Genomic DNA, 20,491 nt, shown 5'->3' with positions numbered 1-20,491 from the left:
CAGATATCCCCCAGTTTCAGATGAAAGTAGCAAACCCCTGACAGCGAACTCTTCAACTTATTTCTTTGTTAAACTGTCTGGCTAAGCAACCAACCGTATTTCTCACCGTTGCAAATCAATGTGCCCCGTGGACTGTCAGTCACTTTCGGAAAGTGCCTGCACCGTCACCGTGAAGAACAAGCCAAAAAACTAAACTTTCACTGTTATGATGTTTTGATTAAACACGGGGTATTTCAAATGAAGGACTGGAACTCGAGAAAACAGGAAGAGAGAACATAACTGAGTTAATTGAATGTTTTCAGATTTGCCTGCGGGAAGATAATACCCCCGCAATTAAATATATGTTTTTTTAAAGGATGTGTTTTTCCTTCAGACATTTCGTTGGAAGCCTGTCTGCCTGCCACCGCTGTCTGTAATGTGCGGTCTGCCTCAGTCGCTGTAGCCCGGAGCAGAGTGATGACCTCTGTGTCAGCTCGGGCAGAAGCGTAGAGCTTTCGCGTGCCATTTTGAGAAGTTCCTGGGGTTTTATCCACTGTGATTCGCAGTTTATTTCTCTCTCCATTAAAGAGCAGCGCCTGGAAGAAGTAATGGCACTGTTGGTGATGTAAATCAAATTTAAAGTCTAATTGCTGTTCCAAGTTTGATAACTGACATTGCTGTGTAAGTACCTCTGCTGTGTTCCATATGTTTCATTAATTTCACATTCAGAAAACAGTTCCGCGGAATTTAGGAACTTGCTCTGTAGTTTTAAGGCCAAGCATATTACAGGCTCACAGTTTCTGTTATTCCGCGGATAAAAATAGATGTAAACGCAAATTGGAAAGGTTGAAAAACTGAAAAAAAGAATTATTGAGAAGTTTACAGATGGAATTCTTCATTCAGTATCCAGAATAATTTTGCAATTTTTAATCGATTTCCTTTCATGAATACCAAGCTTCAATGGGTCCACGCAGCCGCTTCATCCTTCGTGGTCTCATTCACAGACGGCAGTTACCTTGTGTAAAGCAATGCATTTGGACGCTTTCTTGGGAAGGTGCCTAAAAATCAGTCGCCATAACCTATTAAGTCCTGGATGGTAGAATCCAGCTCTGGTTCAGCTCGGAACCAAACTCCGGGCCATCTGATGCGTCGAGCTCAGTTACACGCTATTTTTAACCTGTGGATCTGTCGAGGGTATAGACGCAGCATTTTCTCTTTAAAATTAGGAATAAACTGTTGTCAAGTGGCGTGTAATAAATGTCAGGCTTTTACTGTTAGTACAATGGCAGAATTTAGTTTTGTCAAATGACGTTTAAGGCGCGTTCTGAATAACTTACGAATAGTATGAAAGTCGGAGTCATAAGGTGCAGAAAAGGGTTCTTCAGTTGCCTGTGTTGACCATTATGTACAATCTTAAATAACCCCACTTACCAGCTCTACGGCTAAATAGTTAAAAGCATAACGTGAGGTCACTAATAGGGTCGATCTTCAAATAACTTGGATCATTTTTATTGCAATAACATTTAACATGAAAAATGTCACCTCCGTGAAATACTGTTCCTTTGTGTGCCCAAGACACGATTGGATGCAATAATGCTCATTGCATGTTGGCGAAGGGGTTTGGAGAACGAAAGCATGTTGCAGTTGCGCAAAAAATGGTATTTCCTGTCCCATTCTTGAACCTGATATCACACATGATTCTAATCAAATAGCAGATATTTTTACATGGTAAGGGAGCCTGATGCGAGTAGTTACAGAGGCCTGAGAACAGTAAGCATATTGTTCGATAGAGGGAAGAATAAAAACATTTTTGTGGGTGTGATATGAAAGCTAAGGATGGCTCTTTAATTTCAGTGCCATGTCTGAGTTCCAAGCTATAATTACTTTAAACATCTCTGTCTGTAATGTTGTTTAGAGACGGCAGTCACAGCAGAGACAGAAGTTATAATTGAGTACAAGTCAGGAAAGAATGTTAATGTCAGGTAAAGAACACTGGAAAATTTGACTCTTGTCTGCAATGAGATGATTTTATCTAAAACAGTGATTATTCAGTACCCAATAAAAATGCTGAAGGGTCTGGTTGAATTGTCGACTGTACTTTTTATCGATAGATGCTGCCTGGCCTGCTAAATTCCTCCAGCATTTTGTGTGTGTTGCTTGGATTTTCAGCATCTGCAGAATTTCTCTATTATTCTGTACCCTTTGAGTTAGGGAGTGTGTAATCAACCGAACCACTGATTATTGACAGTCATTGCTGCGGGGCAGAGAACAGCGTCAGATTTGGTTATGACCACATCCACAGTACCAATAGGTGGGTGATATGGTCTGTGAAGGGTAATCACTGAAACACAACCATCTGTACAGGGTGTAGTCTCATTTGGAAATAAATGGTTGATTTGTTCTCACTGGAGAAAATCAAAGCTTCGGGAGCATAATTGGTGGGCATAAACGTTCAAATGAACAACTAGATAATTCATGATTTTTGATACTACCATTTCAGATGAAGGGTCAAGACTGGAAAGGTTCAGTTTCACTAACTTTCACGGATGCTGTCTGACCCATTCAGTTCCTACAGCAAACATAAGAAACTGTAGATACTAAAAAATCCAAGTAACACACACAAAATGCAGGAGGAACTCAGCAGACCAGGGAGCATCTATGGAAAAGAGTACTGTCGATATTTCGGGCCGAGACCCTTCATTGGGACATGATCAGGACAAATCGTCCTGATGAAGGGTCTCAGTCCGACAAGTCAACTGTTTTCTCTTTTCCATAGATACTGCCTGGCCTACTGAGTTCAGACAGACAGACATACTTTATTGATCCAGAGGGAAACTGGGTTTCGTTACAATTGCACCAACCAAGAATAGAGTAGAAATATAGCAAAATAAAACCAGAAATAATTAAATAATAGTAAGTAAATTATGCCAACTGGAAATAAGTCCAGGACCAGCCTATTGGCTCAGGGTGTCTGACACTCCGAGGGAGGAGTTGTAAAGTTTGATGGCCACAGGCAGGAATGACTTCGTATGACGCTCACAGTGTTGCATCTTGGTGGAATGAGTCTCTGGCTGAATGTACTCCTGTGCCTAACCAGTACATTATGAAGTGGATGGGAGTCATTGTCCGAGATGGCAAGCAACTTGGACAGCATCCTCTTTTCAGACACCACCATCAGAGAGTCCAGTTCCACCCCCACAACATCACTGGTCTTGTGAATGAGTTTGTTAATTCTGTTGGTGTCTGCTACCCTCAGCCTGTTGCCCCAGCACACAACAGCAAACATGATAGCACTGGCCACCACAGACTCGTAGAACATCCTCAGCATCGTCCGGCAGATGTTAAAGGACCTCAGTCTCCTCAGGAAATGGAGATGGCTCTGACCCTTCTTGTAGACAGCCTCAGTGTTCTTTAACCAGTCCAGTTTATTGTCAATTCGTATCCCCAGGTATTTGTAATCCTCCACCATATCCACACTGACCCCTTGGATGGAAACAGGGGTCACCAGTGCCTTAGCCCTCCTCAGGTCCACCATCAGCTCCTTAGTCTTTTTCACATTAAGCTGCAGATGATTCTGCTCACACCATGTGACAAAGTTTCCCACCGTAGCCCTGTACTCAGCCTCATCTCCCTTGCTGATGCATCCAACTATGGCAGAGTCATCAGAAAACTTCTGAAGATGGCAAGACTCTGTGATGTAGCTGAAGTCCGAGGTGTAGATGGTGAAGAGAAAGGGAGACAGGACAGTCCCCCGTGGGGCCACAGTGCTGCTCCAGCACTTTGTGTGTGTTGCTTGAGTTCCTATAGCAGATCAATTTTTGCTCCACATTTCAGCATCTGTAGCCTCTTGTGTCTCCAACCTAATATTTATCTTGTTTTACCCTTTGTTGGTCTAATTGCTGTAATTCTAGTCTTTCTTTCTTTGTGCCTGTCTTTCTCTTCTCATTATTTTATTTGGGTAAGTAGCAATTTGCTTGCAGCAGTTACTGCTATAATGATATTTTATAGTTTCTTAGATCTTCAAGGCCTACTTCAGCAAGTGCTTTACCTTTAAACATATTTCCTATCTTTGAATGGACATTGTCTCAGTCAGCCTGCTAAACAGTAAGAAAAAAAATCTTTTCAAGACTCAGAATTGTTTAATGTAATTTCTTGTACACAAGAGTAAAGGACAATGAAATACTTGTTAATCCTGATCAGAGGAGGCACAATTATAATAAAACACAATAAATATAAAAACATAAGATAGTGTGTGTGTGTGTGTGTGTGTGTGTATATATATATATATATATACATGAGACAGAGAGAGAGAGAGAGAGAGAGAGAGAGAATGAAGCATAAGGAGACTGACAGGAAATAATATAGTAGTAGTGGAATTAGAGGTGTTGATCAATCTTATGTCTTGGAAAAAGTAACTATTTTTAAGTCTGTCAGTTTGGTGTTCCAGGTTTGGATGCTATGCCTCTTCCCTGATGGGAGTGGGATAAACAGACCATGAGCAGAGTGGGTGGGATCTTTCATGATATTACTGGTCCTTTTCCAGCATCTTACTGTATATATGTCCTTGATGGTGGGCAGGCTGGTGCTGGTGATGCATTGGGTAATTTTGACTAGGTGTTGTAGAGCTTTTCTGTCCACCATAGTGCAGTTTCTATACCATGCAGTGATGTTCTCTACAAGGGCATGCATATGGATGTGCAAAGTCCGGCTACCTTCAGCCTCCTCAGAAAGTAGAGACGGTGATGAGCTTTCTTAACTGTGCTCTGAGACCATGAGAGGTTGTATACACTCCCTGGAATCTGAAGCTGCTTGCTGTTTCCACTGCCATGTCACCCATGTAGAGTGTGGTATGAGTTCTTCTGAAGTCAGTTTTGAATTTTGTTAAAAGAGTTTTAGTCTTCCCTAAATAGCAAAGATACAATGTTCTAAATAGTACTTGGAGAAACTCAGTAGGTCAAGTAGCAATGTGGAGGCAGAGGGATAGTCAATATTTTAGGTCAAGACCCTGTATTCGAATACTGCATCTCCAGGTTCTAAACAGTGATGGTTCATTGTTAATATTTTTAAACAAGTTATTTGCTTTGAGAAAGTCTGGGTGCTTACCCCATCCTCATAACTTCTCAAAGTTTAAAATCCTTCCCATGATTTCCCAATCACATAATGGAAAAGCAAGAACTGCAGATCCTGAAAACCTGCAATTAAAACAGAAATAATAGATCAATTTTACTTAACCTAATCCCAAAAAAGTAGTTTCAGAGAAGTCTTTGTATTTTTGCAGTAGCAGTGAGATTAGGGGCTTGAAAATGAATATACTCAAACTGTTAACATTGTAATAATCTGAATGATGAGGTAATAAATTGATTAGCTGCCCTGTTCATCAGTAACATTATTATCTTTTATAAAGGCAAGATTCAGCATTTTACTGATTTTATTCAAGCAGAAAAATTAAAGCTATCTTTAATATATGTTTACAGCATTAGGTAAAGTTAGATGCAAGGGCTGTTTCCTGGATAGGTGGTATCTTAATCTTTTCTACAGTGCTTATTGAATTGAATAATGTCAACCGTATCAACAGAAACTGTTCACAGACCAAACATTGCATTAGATCAATGCAAAGCAAAGGGGCAGAATTTCTGAATGTGTGTATTGGTTGGCAGCTTCACTGAGTTTAATGTAAACCCAACAATTACAGTTTCCTGTCCATTTGTTGTTGTTTCACTAGATGGAAAATTGTGGGTAGGCCTGCTGTGAATTCCCAAAATATTTGGCTGGTGGTAGAGGCTTCCTGTCAGTCATGCATATTTTTATAAATGCCCATAAAAATTCCTGAACCTCTCTTTAAACAGTTTGTCTTAAATATAGCTTAAGCAGAGCAGCCAGATCTGAAATTTTACTGTTTTCTTTTCCTAGTCTCTGCTATGATCTCACTACAAGGATCATTAGATATTTGGATGAGATTATCCAAATTCATTTATCTAGAGAGGAATCAATCACCCCATCCATCAACTTAGATCCTAAAGATGTTGGAATATGGTATTAGTTCACAGGACCGATCATCCTTCTTGTTTTGTATGTATGCATGTTTTCAATATATCTCATTGCTGGAGAACTTGTACTCCTTGGAGACTTGCACGTTTTGCATTGCTTCAGCTTGTAGCCAGAAAGAGAAAAACAGAAAAGCATTTAGCTTATTATCATTCTGAAACCAGGAAAATAGCTTTAACAGCAGGGGCAAAAATCAAACCTACTCCAAGCTAGTAATGAAACAAAATAGATTCAGAAATCCAAAATAGAAACAGAACTGGTCAAAGAAAGTTGAGGACCTTCATTAGAGCTCTAAATGGAGATTTTTTTTCACTGAGAATATTAAGATTATTATTCATTTCCTCTCCTTGGTATTTCTGCGCTGCTATTGTAAATTGAAATTTGACACAAAAGAAAGTGGTTGCTATTTAATTACCTGCAAACATGGAAGAGCAATGCTTTCATTAATTTGCAAGAAAGGGTCCAGCCTGTTGCACCATGATGTAATGTGGCTTTACATCTGTAATATTTGGACTGATTTTCTTTGATCCATTATCATGAGTCTCCTCTCCTGACCATAATGCTTCCACCTCACACCCAGCACTTTGGCAGGACCTAGAGCAGCAAAGGCGTCTTGTCAGTTCAGGCAGCTGCATGAACTCACAACAAAGCTTTGATTGCCAGTCAGACCCAAGCACCTGGCTCTCCAACTGTCAAGCCTGTCACTGCTCTCTGAGCCATTGAATATTAGTGAATGTCAAGACATCTGCAAACTTTGAACACTTGGAATCTGTTAAAAACAGCATTATCATAAACTACAGAACAATACAGCACAGTACAGACCCTTCGGCCATGATGTTGTGCCGACCGTTTAACCTATTCTAGGGTTCAATCCAACCTTTTCCTTCGTAGTCCATTTTTCTATTATTCATGCGCCTATCTAAGTGATTTTTATATGTCCCTGATGTATCTAGCTCTACTTGTAAGACATGCTCTCTATTTCAGACAGCATCCTGGTAAATATCCCCTGCACCCTCTTTAAAGCTTCCAAATCCTAAAAAAGTTTACGTGATAAATATTTTGAAATTCATGTTTAGAATAATTGATGATGTTAAATAGATAATAAGTAACAAGGTAGACTGGTACAGTGGAGCATCTTGTGGAATGGCTGCTACACAGTGCAGGAAACTCAGGCTCAGACGTGATCTCTGGGACTACACAGGGGAGTTTGCATGTTTTCTCTGTCATCATGTGGGTTTCTCCTGCGTGCGCTGGTTTCCTCCTACATTCAAATTTCATGCCAGTTTGTAGGTTAATTTGCCACTGTAAATTGCCCCTGCTTTGCAGGGGAGCAGCAGAACTTAACGATGATAATGTGGGAAAAATTTTAAAAAATAAGATTAATGTAGGGTAACATAAACACGTGCTTAATGGTCAGCATAGTCTCGGTGGGCTTATGGGTCTGTTTCTGTACAGTATGTGTCCATGATTCTATATTCTTCCAACATCCAATTGCAGTGGTGCTAGAAAGTTTGTGAACCCTATAGAATTTTCTCTATTTCTGCATAAATATGACCTGAAATGTGATTAGATCTTCACATGGCCTAAAACTAGATAAAGATAATGATCCAATATTTGTTAGAAAAAGTATGTGAACCTTTGCTCTCAGTAACTGGTGTGACCCCCTTTGTATAGCAATAAATTTAACCAGACCTTTCTAGTAACTGTTGATCAGTTCTGCACATGGGCTTGGAGGAATTTCAGGCCATTCCTCCTTTCAAAACTGCTTCAACCCTGGGATGTTGGTGGACTTCCTTGCATGAACTGCTTGCTTCAGGCCCCTCCACAATATTTCTATAGGATTAAGGTCAGGACTTTGACTCAGCCATTCCAAAACACAGATTTTCTTCTTTTTCAACCATTCTGTTGTTAATTTACTCTTATCTTTCGGATCATTTCTTGTTTCATTATCCAACTTCTATTAAGCATCAGGTGAAGGACTGCTACCCTGACATTCTCCTGTAAAATGGCTTGATACAATTTTGAATTCAGTGTTCCCCCAACGATTGCAAGCTGTCCAGACCCTGAGGCAGCAAAGGTGTTTCTTCCACCATGCTTCACAGTTGGAATGAGGTTTTGTTGCTGGTATGCAGTGCCCTATTTCCTCCAAGACATAGCAATATGCATTTCTGCCAGAAAGTTCAACTTCTGGCTCATCTGTCCACAGAACATTCTCCCAAAAGCATTGTAGAGCATCCCAGTGGTCTTTTGCAAACTTGAGACATACAGCAATGTTTTTCTTTTAGAGAGAAGTGGTTTCCTCCACAGTGCCCTTTGATGAACTTCATTCTTGTTCAGTGTTTTTCTTATAGTGGACACATGAAAAGAGACTTTAGCAAGTTCTAGAGATCTCTGCAGGTCTTTTATTGTTACCCTTGGGTTCTTTTTCACCTCCTTCAGCATTGCACCTTGAGCTGTTGGTGTAATCTTTGCAGGATGCCCACTCCTACGGAGAGTATCAACATTACTGAGTTTCCTCTACTTGTAGACAATTTTTGAAACTGTGGACTGAGGAACAATCAAACCTTTAGAAATGCTTTAATAGCCTTTTCCAGCTTCATGCATCTCTACAATTTGTCTTCTAAGGTCCTCTGAAAGTTCTTTTGATTGTGGCATGGTGTGCGTAAACAGATCTTTCTGGAGAAGAGCAGGCTGTCAGTAACCTGACCTTGTATGTCTTTTTTATGTAGCAGGGCACCTCTACAACCCACACCTCCAATCTCATCTTATTGATTGGAACACCCAAATCCAAATAGCTTTTGTAGAAGGCATTACCCCAGAGGTTCACATACCTTTTCCCAACAAATATATGTAATAATGGATCATTTTTCTCAATAACTAAACAAACAAGTATAATGTTTTGTGTTATTTAATTGGGTTTTCTTTATCCAGTTTGAGGAGTTATGTGAAGATCTGATTTGCATTTACCCTATCTATATCCGTTCATAATTTTGTATATCTCTATTAAATCTCCTCTCAATTTTCTATGTTCTAAGGGATAAAGTTCCTAACTATTCAATCTTTCCATATAACTCAGGTCCTCCATATATGGCAACATCCTTGTAAATTTTCTCTGTAGTCTTTCAACCATATTTCCTTCGCTCCTGTAGGTAGGTGACCAAAACTGCACACAATACTCCAAATTAAGCCTCAACAATCCCTTGCACAGCTTCAACATAACATCCTAACTAATGTACTCAATAATTTGATTTATGAAGGCTAATGTACCAAAAGCTTTCTTTTCAACCCTATTAACCTTCACTTTCAATGAATTATGGACCTGTATTCCCAGATCCCTGTGTTCTACTGCACTCCTCAATATCCTACCGTTCGCTGTGTAAGACCTACCCTGGTTGATCCTACTGAAGTGCAACACTTCACATTAAATTCCACCTGCCATTTTATAGCCCATCTTTCCAGTTGATCTAGACCCTGTAGCAGCCATGATAGCCTTCTTTTCCATCCACCACACCACCAATCTTGATGTCATCTGCAAATTTTCGGATCCAGTTCACGTTATCATCCAGATCATTGATATAGATGACAAACAACAACAGACCCAGCACCAATCCCTGTGGCACTCAACTAGTCACAGGCCTCCAGTCAGAGAGGCAGCCATCTGATACCACTCCCTGGCTACTCTTACAAAGCCAATTTACCATCTCATTTTGAATGCTGAATATTGAACCTTCTTGACCAATGTCAAATGCCTTAAAGTCCATGTAGGCAACATCCACTGCCTTGCCTTCATCAACTTTCTTGGTAACTTCTTTGAAAATCTCTATAAGATTAGTTAGACATGACCTACCATGCACAAAGCCATGCTGACTATCTTTAATCATTCCATGTCTAGCCAAATACTTACATATCCAGTCCCTCAGAACACCTTCCAATAACATTCCCACTACTAATGTCTGCCTCACCAGCCTATAATTTCCTGGTTTATTTTTAGAACTGTTCTTTAACAGCAGACCAACAAATGGTTCAAATGGTTCTGTTAATTATGATAGAATGTATACAGTATATTTAGGCTTCGCAGGCATCCACAAAAACAGAAGAACCCCAAAAGAATGAACGACAGATAAACATTAGAACACCAAAGCCCCCTCTCCCCATCCCTGTGCAAGCAGCAGCAAGCATCAATATATCAAAATAACTCCTTTCCATCCATTTCAGCAAAAAAGGGTCAGCACTAACCACCCACCAAACAATAGCAAAACACTATTGTTTATCCCACAGGCTCTCCCTCTCACTATCACACATTTCACAGTGAAAGGCGAAGTTGACAGTTACCGTTATGGTGTCATTCTGCCGCGTCACTTTTTATTCTGAGATTCTCCGACTCGAGAAATAGCAGCAAATTTTCTGCACCATCAAACGAGAGAGAGGGAAAGCGACACTGATGTTCCTTCTCCCACGAGGCCTCAGTAGGCAGCACTGATGTGGAATCGGTCATCCATAGGGCCACACCCCAGAGGCTCTGCCTTCCAAGCTGTTCCTGGAGAATGCCCACATCGGCTGTCCTCCAATCCTCTGGTACCTCACCTATCACTAAGGATGATTTAAATATCTTTGAGAGGGTGCCATCAACTTCTGCACTTGCCTCCCACAGTGTCCAGGGGACCACCTTGTTTATTATCATTGACATGTTATGAAATGTGTTGTTTTGTGGCAACATTACTGTGCAAGACATAAAGTCATTTAAATTACAATAAAAATAAAAATAAACAGTGCAAAAGAGGGATAGTGAGCCAGTGTTCATGGGTTCATGGGCTGTTCAGAAATCTGATGGTGGAGGTGAAGAAGCTATTCCTAATACATTGAGTTTGGGTCTTCAGGCTCCCATGCATGCAGTGGTCCGAAGAGGACATGTCTCAGATAGTGAGGCTCCTTAATGATGGATGGGACATTACTGAAGCACTAACTTTTGAAGATGTCCTTGACGATGGGGTAATCACTGTTGATGGTCAGACCGAGAAATGGGGAAAGTTTTGAGAGGAATTATTTATGGAATTCACACATGCATTAACTGCTAATTGGTAGCAGACAACACTGGAAGAGGCCCATCCTAGCCTCTGAACGGGTCTTGCTGCATTGCAATAAGGCTTAAATGTGAAATAATTAATTATCTATATTGAAACAACTCAATATTTCATTTGATACCTAAAACAAGAACTTCAGATTGTGCACTAAAATCAGAACAATTTTAATCGAAGATAAACAATCCTTTTCGTTTCTAGAGAAGTAAGTATATTCTAAGATATCTGGTCAAATTTGCTTTTAGAAAGGCATAATTCTGGAGCTGATAATGGTTCAAATAGGAGAGACTGCAAAATTCCTTAGTGCTTAGGTAGAATATCTTATTTTCTGGGATTTTCTCTTTCTCTTGAACGATATAAACGTTACTGTATCTGGAGTTGATTCCAGAGGTGATTCTTCTGGACAATCACCCTATCACACCATCTTAATCAGTTTTCTTGAAGCTTCTGACAAATAGTTTATAATTTATGTTTAATTTATATTTTTCTTGTGAATGCTGATTATCTGTTGCTGATTACCAGTGATGCTGCTGCAAGTAAGTTTTTCATTGCACTTGTGCAAACATACTTATGCATATGACAATAAACTTATTTTGACCCTTGTCTTGAAATGACAGAAATGAGCAAATGACTTGCTATCAGCCCTGTACTAAAGTGGTGAACTACATATACCTGTCTGAGACATACATATACCGTCTCCGAGAGTTATTGATTTTGCATCAACTAATAGTCATGTTTGAATACTCGAACTGTGCTAAAGACTGAGTATTCATAGTTTTCACAAAAATGAAAACACCCAAGTGCAGACTATTGATTTCTAGTAACACAATATTAAATTCCTATAACAGACCATGGCCAAACCTGAATTGTGGCCCTCTATTGTGGACCTGTACTCTTCCAGGTTGAAGAAGAGGGCGGGGAACATCATAAAGGACTCCTCCCATCCTGCGCACGGACTGTTTGAACTGCTTCCGTCTGGGAGGCGCTTCAGATCCCTCCAGATTAAGACTAATAGGTACTGGAGAAGTTTTTTCCCTACTGCGGTCACTTTGCTGAACAGTTAACTGCCAGTTAACTGTCGGCTAACTATTACTTGGATTGCACTACTTGTATGTATAATCTATATTTTCATTTATATTTATCATTATTATTGTTATGAGCAGAGAGAGAACATCTGCTGGAAGTAAATTCCTTGTATGTGCACAGGTACTTGGCGATTAAAGTCTGACTCTGAATCTGATTCTGATTCTCAATTTGACCATTACACATGTGGCATTACATAAATGCCCACTGCAGATATGACATCCCAATTTAGCTCAATTGCTCTCATCTCCTCAAAGAAATTACTCTTTTCTAATCTTTTTTATTTTCTATATAGAAAATGTGGCTAAAATTAAAGAATTTGTAACATGTAATACTGAAATATGAACTTAAGAGTAGGAGAGGATAATATGATAGGTGAAAGATTGAATTTTAGACGGATAAGATGAACTTTGCCTTCCTTGAAGTTTCTGATGAATGAAATTGAATTCTTGGGACAAAATCAGATTGTTACAATTCACTAAAAAAATTGTAGGTCCAGACTACAGGAGAGCAAATTGTTTTGATATATTTTATGGAGCTTTGGATAGGGGTTAGAGGTGATCTTTGATACATTATTGTAGAGCTGGTGGACAATCCATTAAATGAAATCCTGGAAAAATTCAAGGTCTTCAGAACATGAGCCTTTGTTGAAGATGTTCTCATTTGCATTATAGATATCGTTTGTTTTTTGTTTCCGTGCCTTTCAGAGCATCGGGCGACAACCTTGCCATTTCTTTAGCGTTTTTTCTGTCTGCTTTTTATGAGGCTGAGTTGCTAGCTCGATGCTCAACCCAACATGGATGGAAAGTGTACATGGAGCAGCTGGATTTGAGCCTGGAACCACTTGCCTCGAAAGCCGGTACAGATGCCACTACACCACCGGCCAACTGATTATAGATAGATCACTCTGTTTTTCCCCCTTGAAAGGCTATTTCACATGTATATAGGAATTACATCTATTTTTTTCCATCAGATGCTTGGAGCTTTTCGACTGTGTTTGAGACTCTGGTACTGCAATGATTTCTTGATCTAAAGAATGTATGATATCCTGACTGTTTTTTTTCTCCATTTGAACAAGATATAATTTTGTACTGCAGTATTATCATTACTTCCCACTTCATGTGTATTCATTACTTTCATACCTTGTTTTTACTGCTTCTCTTGGTCTCTTCCCAATGAGTTGTTAGCATGTCAATCATAATTTTGCTTTTATTGTTCAAACTATTATGCTGCCACTCTTTCCCTTAAGCTGGGTTGCAGTCAACCCATCTGCACTCAGAGTCTGCGATATATCAACAGCTCCACCATGCTGTTATCCTGTGGCATTGTATGGGGCTAGAGTTGGAAATGAACAAAGATAGCTTATAGTCAGTGCCAAATAACTGTAAGATGCTTTTCTTTTCACATGTTCCATGATAATGGATACTGACCTTGAAGCTGCATTATTTGAAGCTAATTAATGTGAGAGAAAAATGTATCTTTGATACCATTGCTTTGTACAGAGACCCAAACAAATATGTACATTTGACACCAATTTTCTCAAGAATATCTCATGTGACAAAATATTAGCTGTTGTACAAGAATTCTGTTTCTGTGGGGCTGCCAGATTAGTAAACTAGCGAGATTGGAGTCAATCTATGTAAATAAACCAACCTTCCCCTACTCTCTTAAGGAAATATTCTACACCTGCTTATATCCAATGAACTCAAGTGACTGAACGTAAGGTCCTAGGCTTTCTATGTTTGTATCCTGTCTGCACTTAAGCCACATTTTATCTTGTTTTTTTTCCCTGAATAGTGACAATGCTACAAGGCACTATGTTTAAATCTCTTGTGATTACTCCTGTTATTGCCAGTGTTTGTTGCTAATTGTGGTGAACTACATATACCTGGCTGAACACCCCCCCCCCCCACTGACTGCTCCTGTGGCTCCTCCCACGAACCCCGGTATAAAGGCAATTGGAGGCACAGACCCTTCCTCAGTCTCCAGGATGTTGTGTGGTGGTCACTTGCTGCTTGTTCTTTCTTCCAGCCAATAAAAGCCTATATCTTGCCTCACGTCTCCAAGAGTTATTGATGGTGCATCACTAATGTTGCCTTTTTAATGGCTGCTGCTTGATGAATGGTCATGGCTTTACTGTGCACCTGTGATTTTCAAATCTTCAATGTCACAATTGTTTTCTCTCCCCCCTTTTGTCCCTGACTAGGGATGGCTTGGATGTTTCAGTTGTCTGGTCAGCTCCATTACACAGCAAACATTGACAAATACTTCATTCTTTTCTTTGCACCAATGCATGTTGTTAGCTTTTGGCTCTCCTCATTAAAAATAGTAGTATATTCAGAGGAGGGGTATTATTGTAGGGCTGGGAAGCATCATCTTAAATAATCATGAGGAAACATCAGAAGCTCCAGAATATCTGCTCACACTTTTAGTAAAGATTAAAAACTGCCACATATGCTTACATCACACATGCAATTATATAATTGCGTCATAAGCATATGTAACTCATGAACAAACTTCCGAACAGAAATAATACAGTCACCAGACAGCACCATTACTCAAAGGATAATATGTGTTTGACATAATTTCACATAGAATGAAAAGTTATTGGAGCTCTTCCACAGAAAGTTTGGTATGTTATTTTGAGGAATTCCACTGTATGTATAGTAGTATTTTCCATCCATTTATCCAGCAGTATATTTTTGGTAACGTTTCCTGAGTGGCAGTTTTTGGAATATTATCATGGATCTCAATTACTAAATGGATTCAACTTTTAAAGATAAATATAGATACTACTAAACAATTTTAGATGATTTTAGAGACTGTTTACAGAGATAATTGCGTTTTCAATGCTGTCCCTGAAGAATGTTTTTCAGTTGTAGCGTATCTATTTTTAATAGTCATGAAAAGTGTTAATTTAGGCCTGAGAGCCATCTAATGGTTAGCTGAATATTGAATCACAGCAGCAATAACCTAGGAAAAGCATCTTGTGATATTCTGCTATTAGACATTTAAGGCCACTAAAATTCAAGAAAGGATCATTATTTTTCTGTTTCTGTGTAATCTAGTATTTGTTATCATTTAGAACTATTGGATTACCGACTGAAACTTAAAATCTTTTTTTGGTTGTTTTTTCAGCGAGGCAAGTTGCAATCTATCTTCAAGAACTGTGAAAAGAGGAGATTCTTATGAATTAAGCACATCAGATTAACCATGTGTTCTGCCAGTTATCCAAATTGGGTTACTTTTGATGATGATTGTGCTTTCCAATCACCAAAAGGGTCCTTCGAATCAGATAGTGGGCTCAAAGGACTCAGATCCAATGGTTTGGTGTTAAGTCTTTCCTCTCAACATGAAACAGCCTGGAGATCTGCCTCTGAAAGTAGCACACCTCTTTCTCCACATTGCTCAAGCTTTCCTTGCACCCCAACCTATGGGCTTCAGACTCCGATTACACCGACTTCACCCAAGGATAATCACTTTTTTAAGATAGAGGAACAATCAAAAGCCAATCACTTCAAGTCACACAATAGCGAGAATGGATACACCAACCCTTTTTGGAATCAGAGATGTGTTTTACAGACTGATGCTGTTCAGTGTGAACAGGAGGGTAACCACCTTAATAAAATGTCAGGCATTAATGCAGCAAACATATTTCACCATGAAAACCATCCACCCAAAATAAGAGGACACCATCAAGTTCAGAACAATTCCTCTCTGATGGCCCTTTGCCAAAAGCTTGAGAAAATACAAGCAGAGGAGTTCCATTTGTCTCAGGGTTTAGCATCAGGAAGCAAGCTGTTAATTACACAAATGCCATCATCTATTGGTAGAGATCTTTTCAAACGTGAATGCAAAGATGGGTGGCCTTTAATGATGAGGATTCCTGAAAAGAAAAACATGATGTCTTCTCGTCAATGGGGTCCAATTTATCTCAAGCTCCTGGATGGTGGTATTTTACAATTATATTATGAGCAGGGCCTTGAGAAACCCTTCAAAGAATTCCAGTTGCAACCTTACTGCAGACTTTCAGAACCCAAGTTGGAGAACTACAAAGAATCAGGTAAAATTCACACGGTGAAGATTGAACACGTGTCATTCACAGAAAAACGCAAGTATCATCCGAAACCCGAAGTCCTTCATGAGGCAGAGATTGAGCAGGTATTGAAGTTTGGAACAACTGACTACACGGACATCACAGACTTCATTGCCGCAGTTGAGGAGGAACTAATGAAGCTACCTCTCCCAACACAGCGAAGGAAGATTTACGAAGAGCAAGAAATGACACTTGAGATAACAGATCATTTCTGGGGTACATTTACAAAGGAAGGAAAACTCTTTGAAAATTTAGTGATGACTCACATTCATTGTTTGTGCTTCATTAATGGCAATGTTGAATGTTTCTTAACTCTTAATGACTTGCAGCTTCAAACTAAAGACCATAGTTACTTCAAAAATGATATGGATAGCACATGGATTCAGATCTGTGATTACCGTGTCCATAAGTGTGTGAAAGAAAATGAGTTTGAGAAATCCAGAATCCTTCGATTTACTCCTCCTGATGCCTGTAGAGTGGAATTGATGCGCTTTAAAACAGTCAATGATGATCCTGAGCTTCCCTTTGTGCTAAAGGGTGTGGTCACAGTTCATGGTGCCTACACAGAATTGCAGGCATTTCTAGTCATGTCCTCTGCTTATTCCAATCTACACAACATGCTGCCTTCCAAGTACTGTGAAAATGTGATGATTCGCTTTCCTGTTCCTTTGGCTTGGTCCAAAATATTTCGCACTGTGCATCTCTTCAGACAGAAGTCCTTGAAGGCTAAAATGAATCGCAATGCTCGACTTGGTTCTGTTAGCATGTCGGGTGGTGAACCAGTTATGCAAGTTACAATTGGAACAGCTAAGTATGAACATGCTTTCAGGGCAATTGTCTGGAGGATTGATGGTCTACCCGACAAAAATGCAGGTATTTTTGCAAAGTACAATTGTGCTAAGTTAGTGTATAGAAAAAGGAACTACTGGTGAATATTAACCAGTAATGTACACATAGATACTGATTTCCAATCATAATATTACATTTTACACATGCCACACGCTATCAAATTAACAGACTAAAATACTGAACACTCAAACTTAATTTTAAATTGTGTTTGCTAAAGTGAAAATTATTGATTATATTGGAGAAGAGGGACTAATATCCTTTATTTACCTTTGCAGAGGAAGATTATAATTACTGAAGTATTTCTTTTAATAATTTAGTGAATATAACTTACTTTATGATTATAATCTTCCAATGCAAAGCAGCAAAGGACTAAACTATACCTACTGAATAATTGAGGTTTTGTCCTGCCTAGTGCTCCTTTTTGTAAATTCTATCTTTCTAATTGAAAGTATATTTCTGTATTTAAAAAGTACTTTTCATACGTGTCTTGAAGTGAAAACATGAGTCTGATCATGCTCTAACCACATAATGCAGACTCTGCAAGTTTGAACAATAGGGATTGATTGGACCCTCAGACTCAGATGGCATCTAAAACTAAAATTACAGTAATGGGAGGCCTAAATTTTTACCATTTCATTGTGGAACTCATGGACATAGACAAGGAATTTAAAAGATGGAATTCCTCTTTGCTGCTTTTAATTTAATAGCATATTGTATTTAAATTATGTCTTTATTGTAACAAAACAAAGGTTTCCCAGAGGGTTATCAAATCAGATTGATACTGAGGCACAAGTGGCACAGTAACTAAAGATATCTCTTAAGAGCATTTTAAAGAAGGAAACAACAGTAAAGAGATGGTAATATTTGGGAGAGAGGGATTTGCAAAGTTTGTGGACTGGATAGCTAAATTCATAAATATCACTGGTGGAGCATTTAGATTTGGAAATGATCAAGAGATCAGAATTGGAGGAACAATTAGAAAGTAAAATCAAAGTGACTCACTACTTGTATCATGGAAAACAGAATGCACCATAGATGTGGCAATTAATAAAATATTGATCAATGTACAGTGAATTCTTGTTAATTGGGACACACTGGGACCAGCTCATTTTGGCCCAATTAAGCAGCTCCTGAAATTAGCTGAAATTTCATGGGAATAGTTAAAGGGGTATAAAAACACAAACTAATTTTAACAGTAACAAATTATGTATTTAAAAGAAATACATAAAAAATAGAACACTGTCCATACTTTACAATGCTATAAAACTGTGAATTAGTTCCTAATAGTTATCAATGAAGGAATTCAGTGTACATTGTCGTGATCTTTTGATTGACCGTAAAGGAACAAAATCAGTGCACATACCTAGTAGTACAGAACATGGACTGCCTTCATACAATCCTTTCCATAACTGCATCCTCCAAATCCTCATTTTCATGGTAACATTCAAGGTGATTGTTGATACCATTAAATTCTTTGTAGTTCCTAACTCATTGTAGTGGAATTGTTTCATTTTTCTCACTTCTTCATGTCTAAATATTTGAAAACACAGTAAGCAAAACCATGCCTGAATTGTCTTACTGCTTATTTCTCACCAATTATCAGTGACAAAAATCACTGCTTTGAACATAAACACTAGTGAATGACGCTATTTAAAAACTGTTCAATCTAAGCACAATGTAGTGTCTAACGGCCATGTAAGTACACACGACTGACACTAGTTAGATGTTGTTCGGTAACAGTCTCCTGCCCCAATTAAGCAGCATGTTATCCCAAATAAGCATGCTTTAAATTTATCTGATTATATTTTGTTCTTTAAGACATCTCCCAAGCTAGTAGTTGCTTCGATTAACCGATGGCCCAATTAACCAGAATCTACTGTACACTTTCAAAAAGGAAGTATTAGCATAAAATAATGAGTAAAATTGGATTTTTACTTTTATTATTTTAATAGAAGGCATTTTGTTTGAATGTTTATGTAATTACAATATATAATCATATTAGCTGACAATTGTCATGCAGATGGACATTTTTTGTATTTAAACAACATTAAGGTCAACTCAATCCTTCTCACCTCATTTTTACAAAACAAGATTGATGGTGTAATAATGAATTCTCTCATCTTACTCTACAGCGTCTGACTATCCACATTGTTTTTCTTGCAAACTTGAGCTGGGTTCAGATCAGGAAATACCTTCAGAATGGGAGCCATTTGTCGCTGTAGAATTTGAGGTGCCTGACTCATCAGCTTCTAAAGCGAAAGTGAAGTCATTTGGCACAGAGAGTGATATTCAGCCAGAGAAACACATTCACCTAAAAGCTCGATACCACTACCAGGTCAGTTGTATTACCATCTTCTTTGAAATTTGTCTGTTTGGTAAATTGTCAATATATTTTTACAAAACAAGGTTGACCATTTATAAATCAAATTGTTCCACTACTAGTGGCTATACTCACAGTTCCCAAGCACCTAAAGTTTACAATTTTGTCCCTGGAAACCCCACTGCTTCCCAACCCTTCTTTTTCTTATTTAAAACTGTTGACTTGCTAGTTATAGCACTCGCTAAAGTGAAATGAGGCATTCTGAAGTGTTGACGAAATGATGGAACTCTCCACTCCATCATTTTCAGATATCATTTATTAGCTGAAAATACAATATGAAAAGTTATATTTTATTTTATTGTTTTTTTCCTTGATATCTTTATTCTGTTTTGATCTATTTACTGAAGAGCAATAAGGGTTTATGATTCCCTTACATTGGCTCAATTTTATATAGCTCAATCTTGTCCCCAGTTGACCTCTTCTGTTCCAGGGAAAAAAGACGCAGTCCCTCCATTCTCACCTCATACTGAGCTGTTCCATCCCAAACAACAATATGGTGAACCTCCTTTGCACCTTCAGCATATCCTTCCTGCAGAGAAATACCCTTACAGAGAAAAGCTAAACTTCTACTTTAAAGGATAACATAGTATTTATTATCCAGTTTATTTTCATTACCATGTCCACGGTTAAACTCTTAGCATATTTTAAACTGAGAGGATGTGAACCATGAAATTAAAATTATTTATGTAAATGAAAATTATTGATCATACCTGGAACTTAGAAATCTATCATTGGAAGACCAATGTTCCTTGCAAAAGTTTTTCCTGTTGATTTCTGTAAATCAAGTGGTCTGAGTTGGCATAATGATCATAAAATGCAAGATTAAGGTTATAGTTTACCTTTACTGTTATTTTGTAAGTGGGTTTAGTCTCATTAAAAGGAGGCTATTAGTTAGTCGGTATCAGCCATGGATGTTGCATCCTAGCTTTCAGATGATACACAAGCCAAGGTGGTATGATATGGAGAGTAAGTCTCTCCCTC

At 38.6% G+C, this 20,491-nt stretch overlaps 1 protein-coding gene across 4 annotated transcripts in view; it reads left to right on the top strand.

Moving 5' to 3' along the window:
• Positions 1-333: 333 nt before the first annotated feature.
• The window catches only part of LOC132402726 (stonin-1), a 33,220-nt gene continuing 13,062 nt past the window's right edge, over positions 334-20,491 (top strand). For all 4 annotated transcript variants that reach the window (XR_009515049.1, XR_009515048.1, XR_009515047.1 and 1 more), the window contains exons 1-3: positions 334-660; positions 15,324-17,154; positions 19,263-19,465. Coding sequence is in view for 1 of the 4 variants with exons in the window: in XM_059985691.1 (XP_059841674.1) it covers positions 15,399-17,154; positions 19,263-19,465 (1,959 nt within the window). In the remaining 3 variants the exon portion in view is untranslated. The remainder of the gene's footprint in view (positions 661-15,323; positions 17,155-19,262; positions 19,466-20,491) is intronic.

The sequence above is a fragment of the Hypanus sabinus genome, chromosome 12 (genome assembly GCF_030144855.1).
Source record: "Hypanus sabinus isolate sHypSab1 chromosome 12, sHypSab1.hap1, whole genome shotgun sequence".
In the NCBI taxonomy this organism is placed as follows: Eukaryota; Metazoa; Chordata; class Chondrichthyes; order Myliobatiformes; family Dasyatidae; genus Hypanus; species Hypanus sabinus.
Note: the sequence above shows the minus strand (reverse complement) of the source record. Positions and strands in the feature narration are given on the sequence as shown.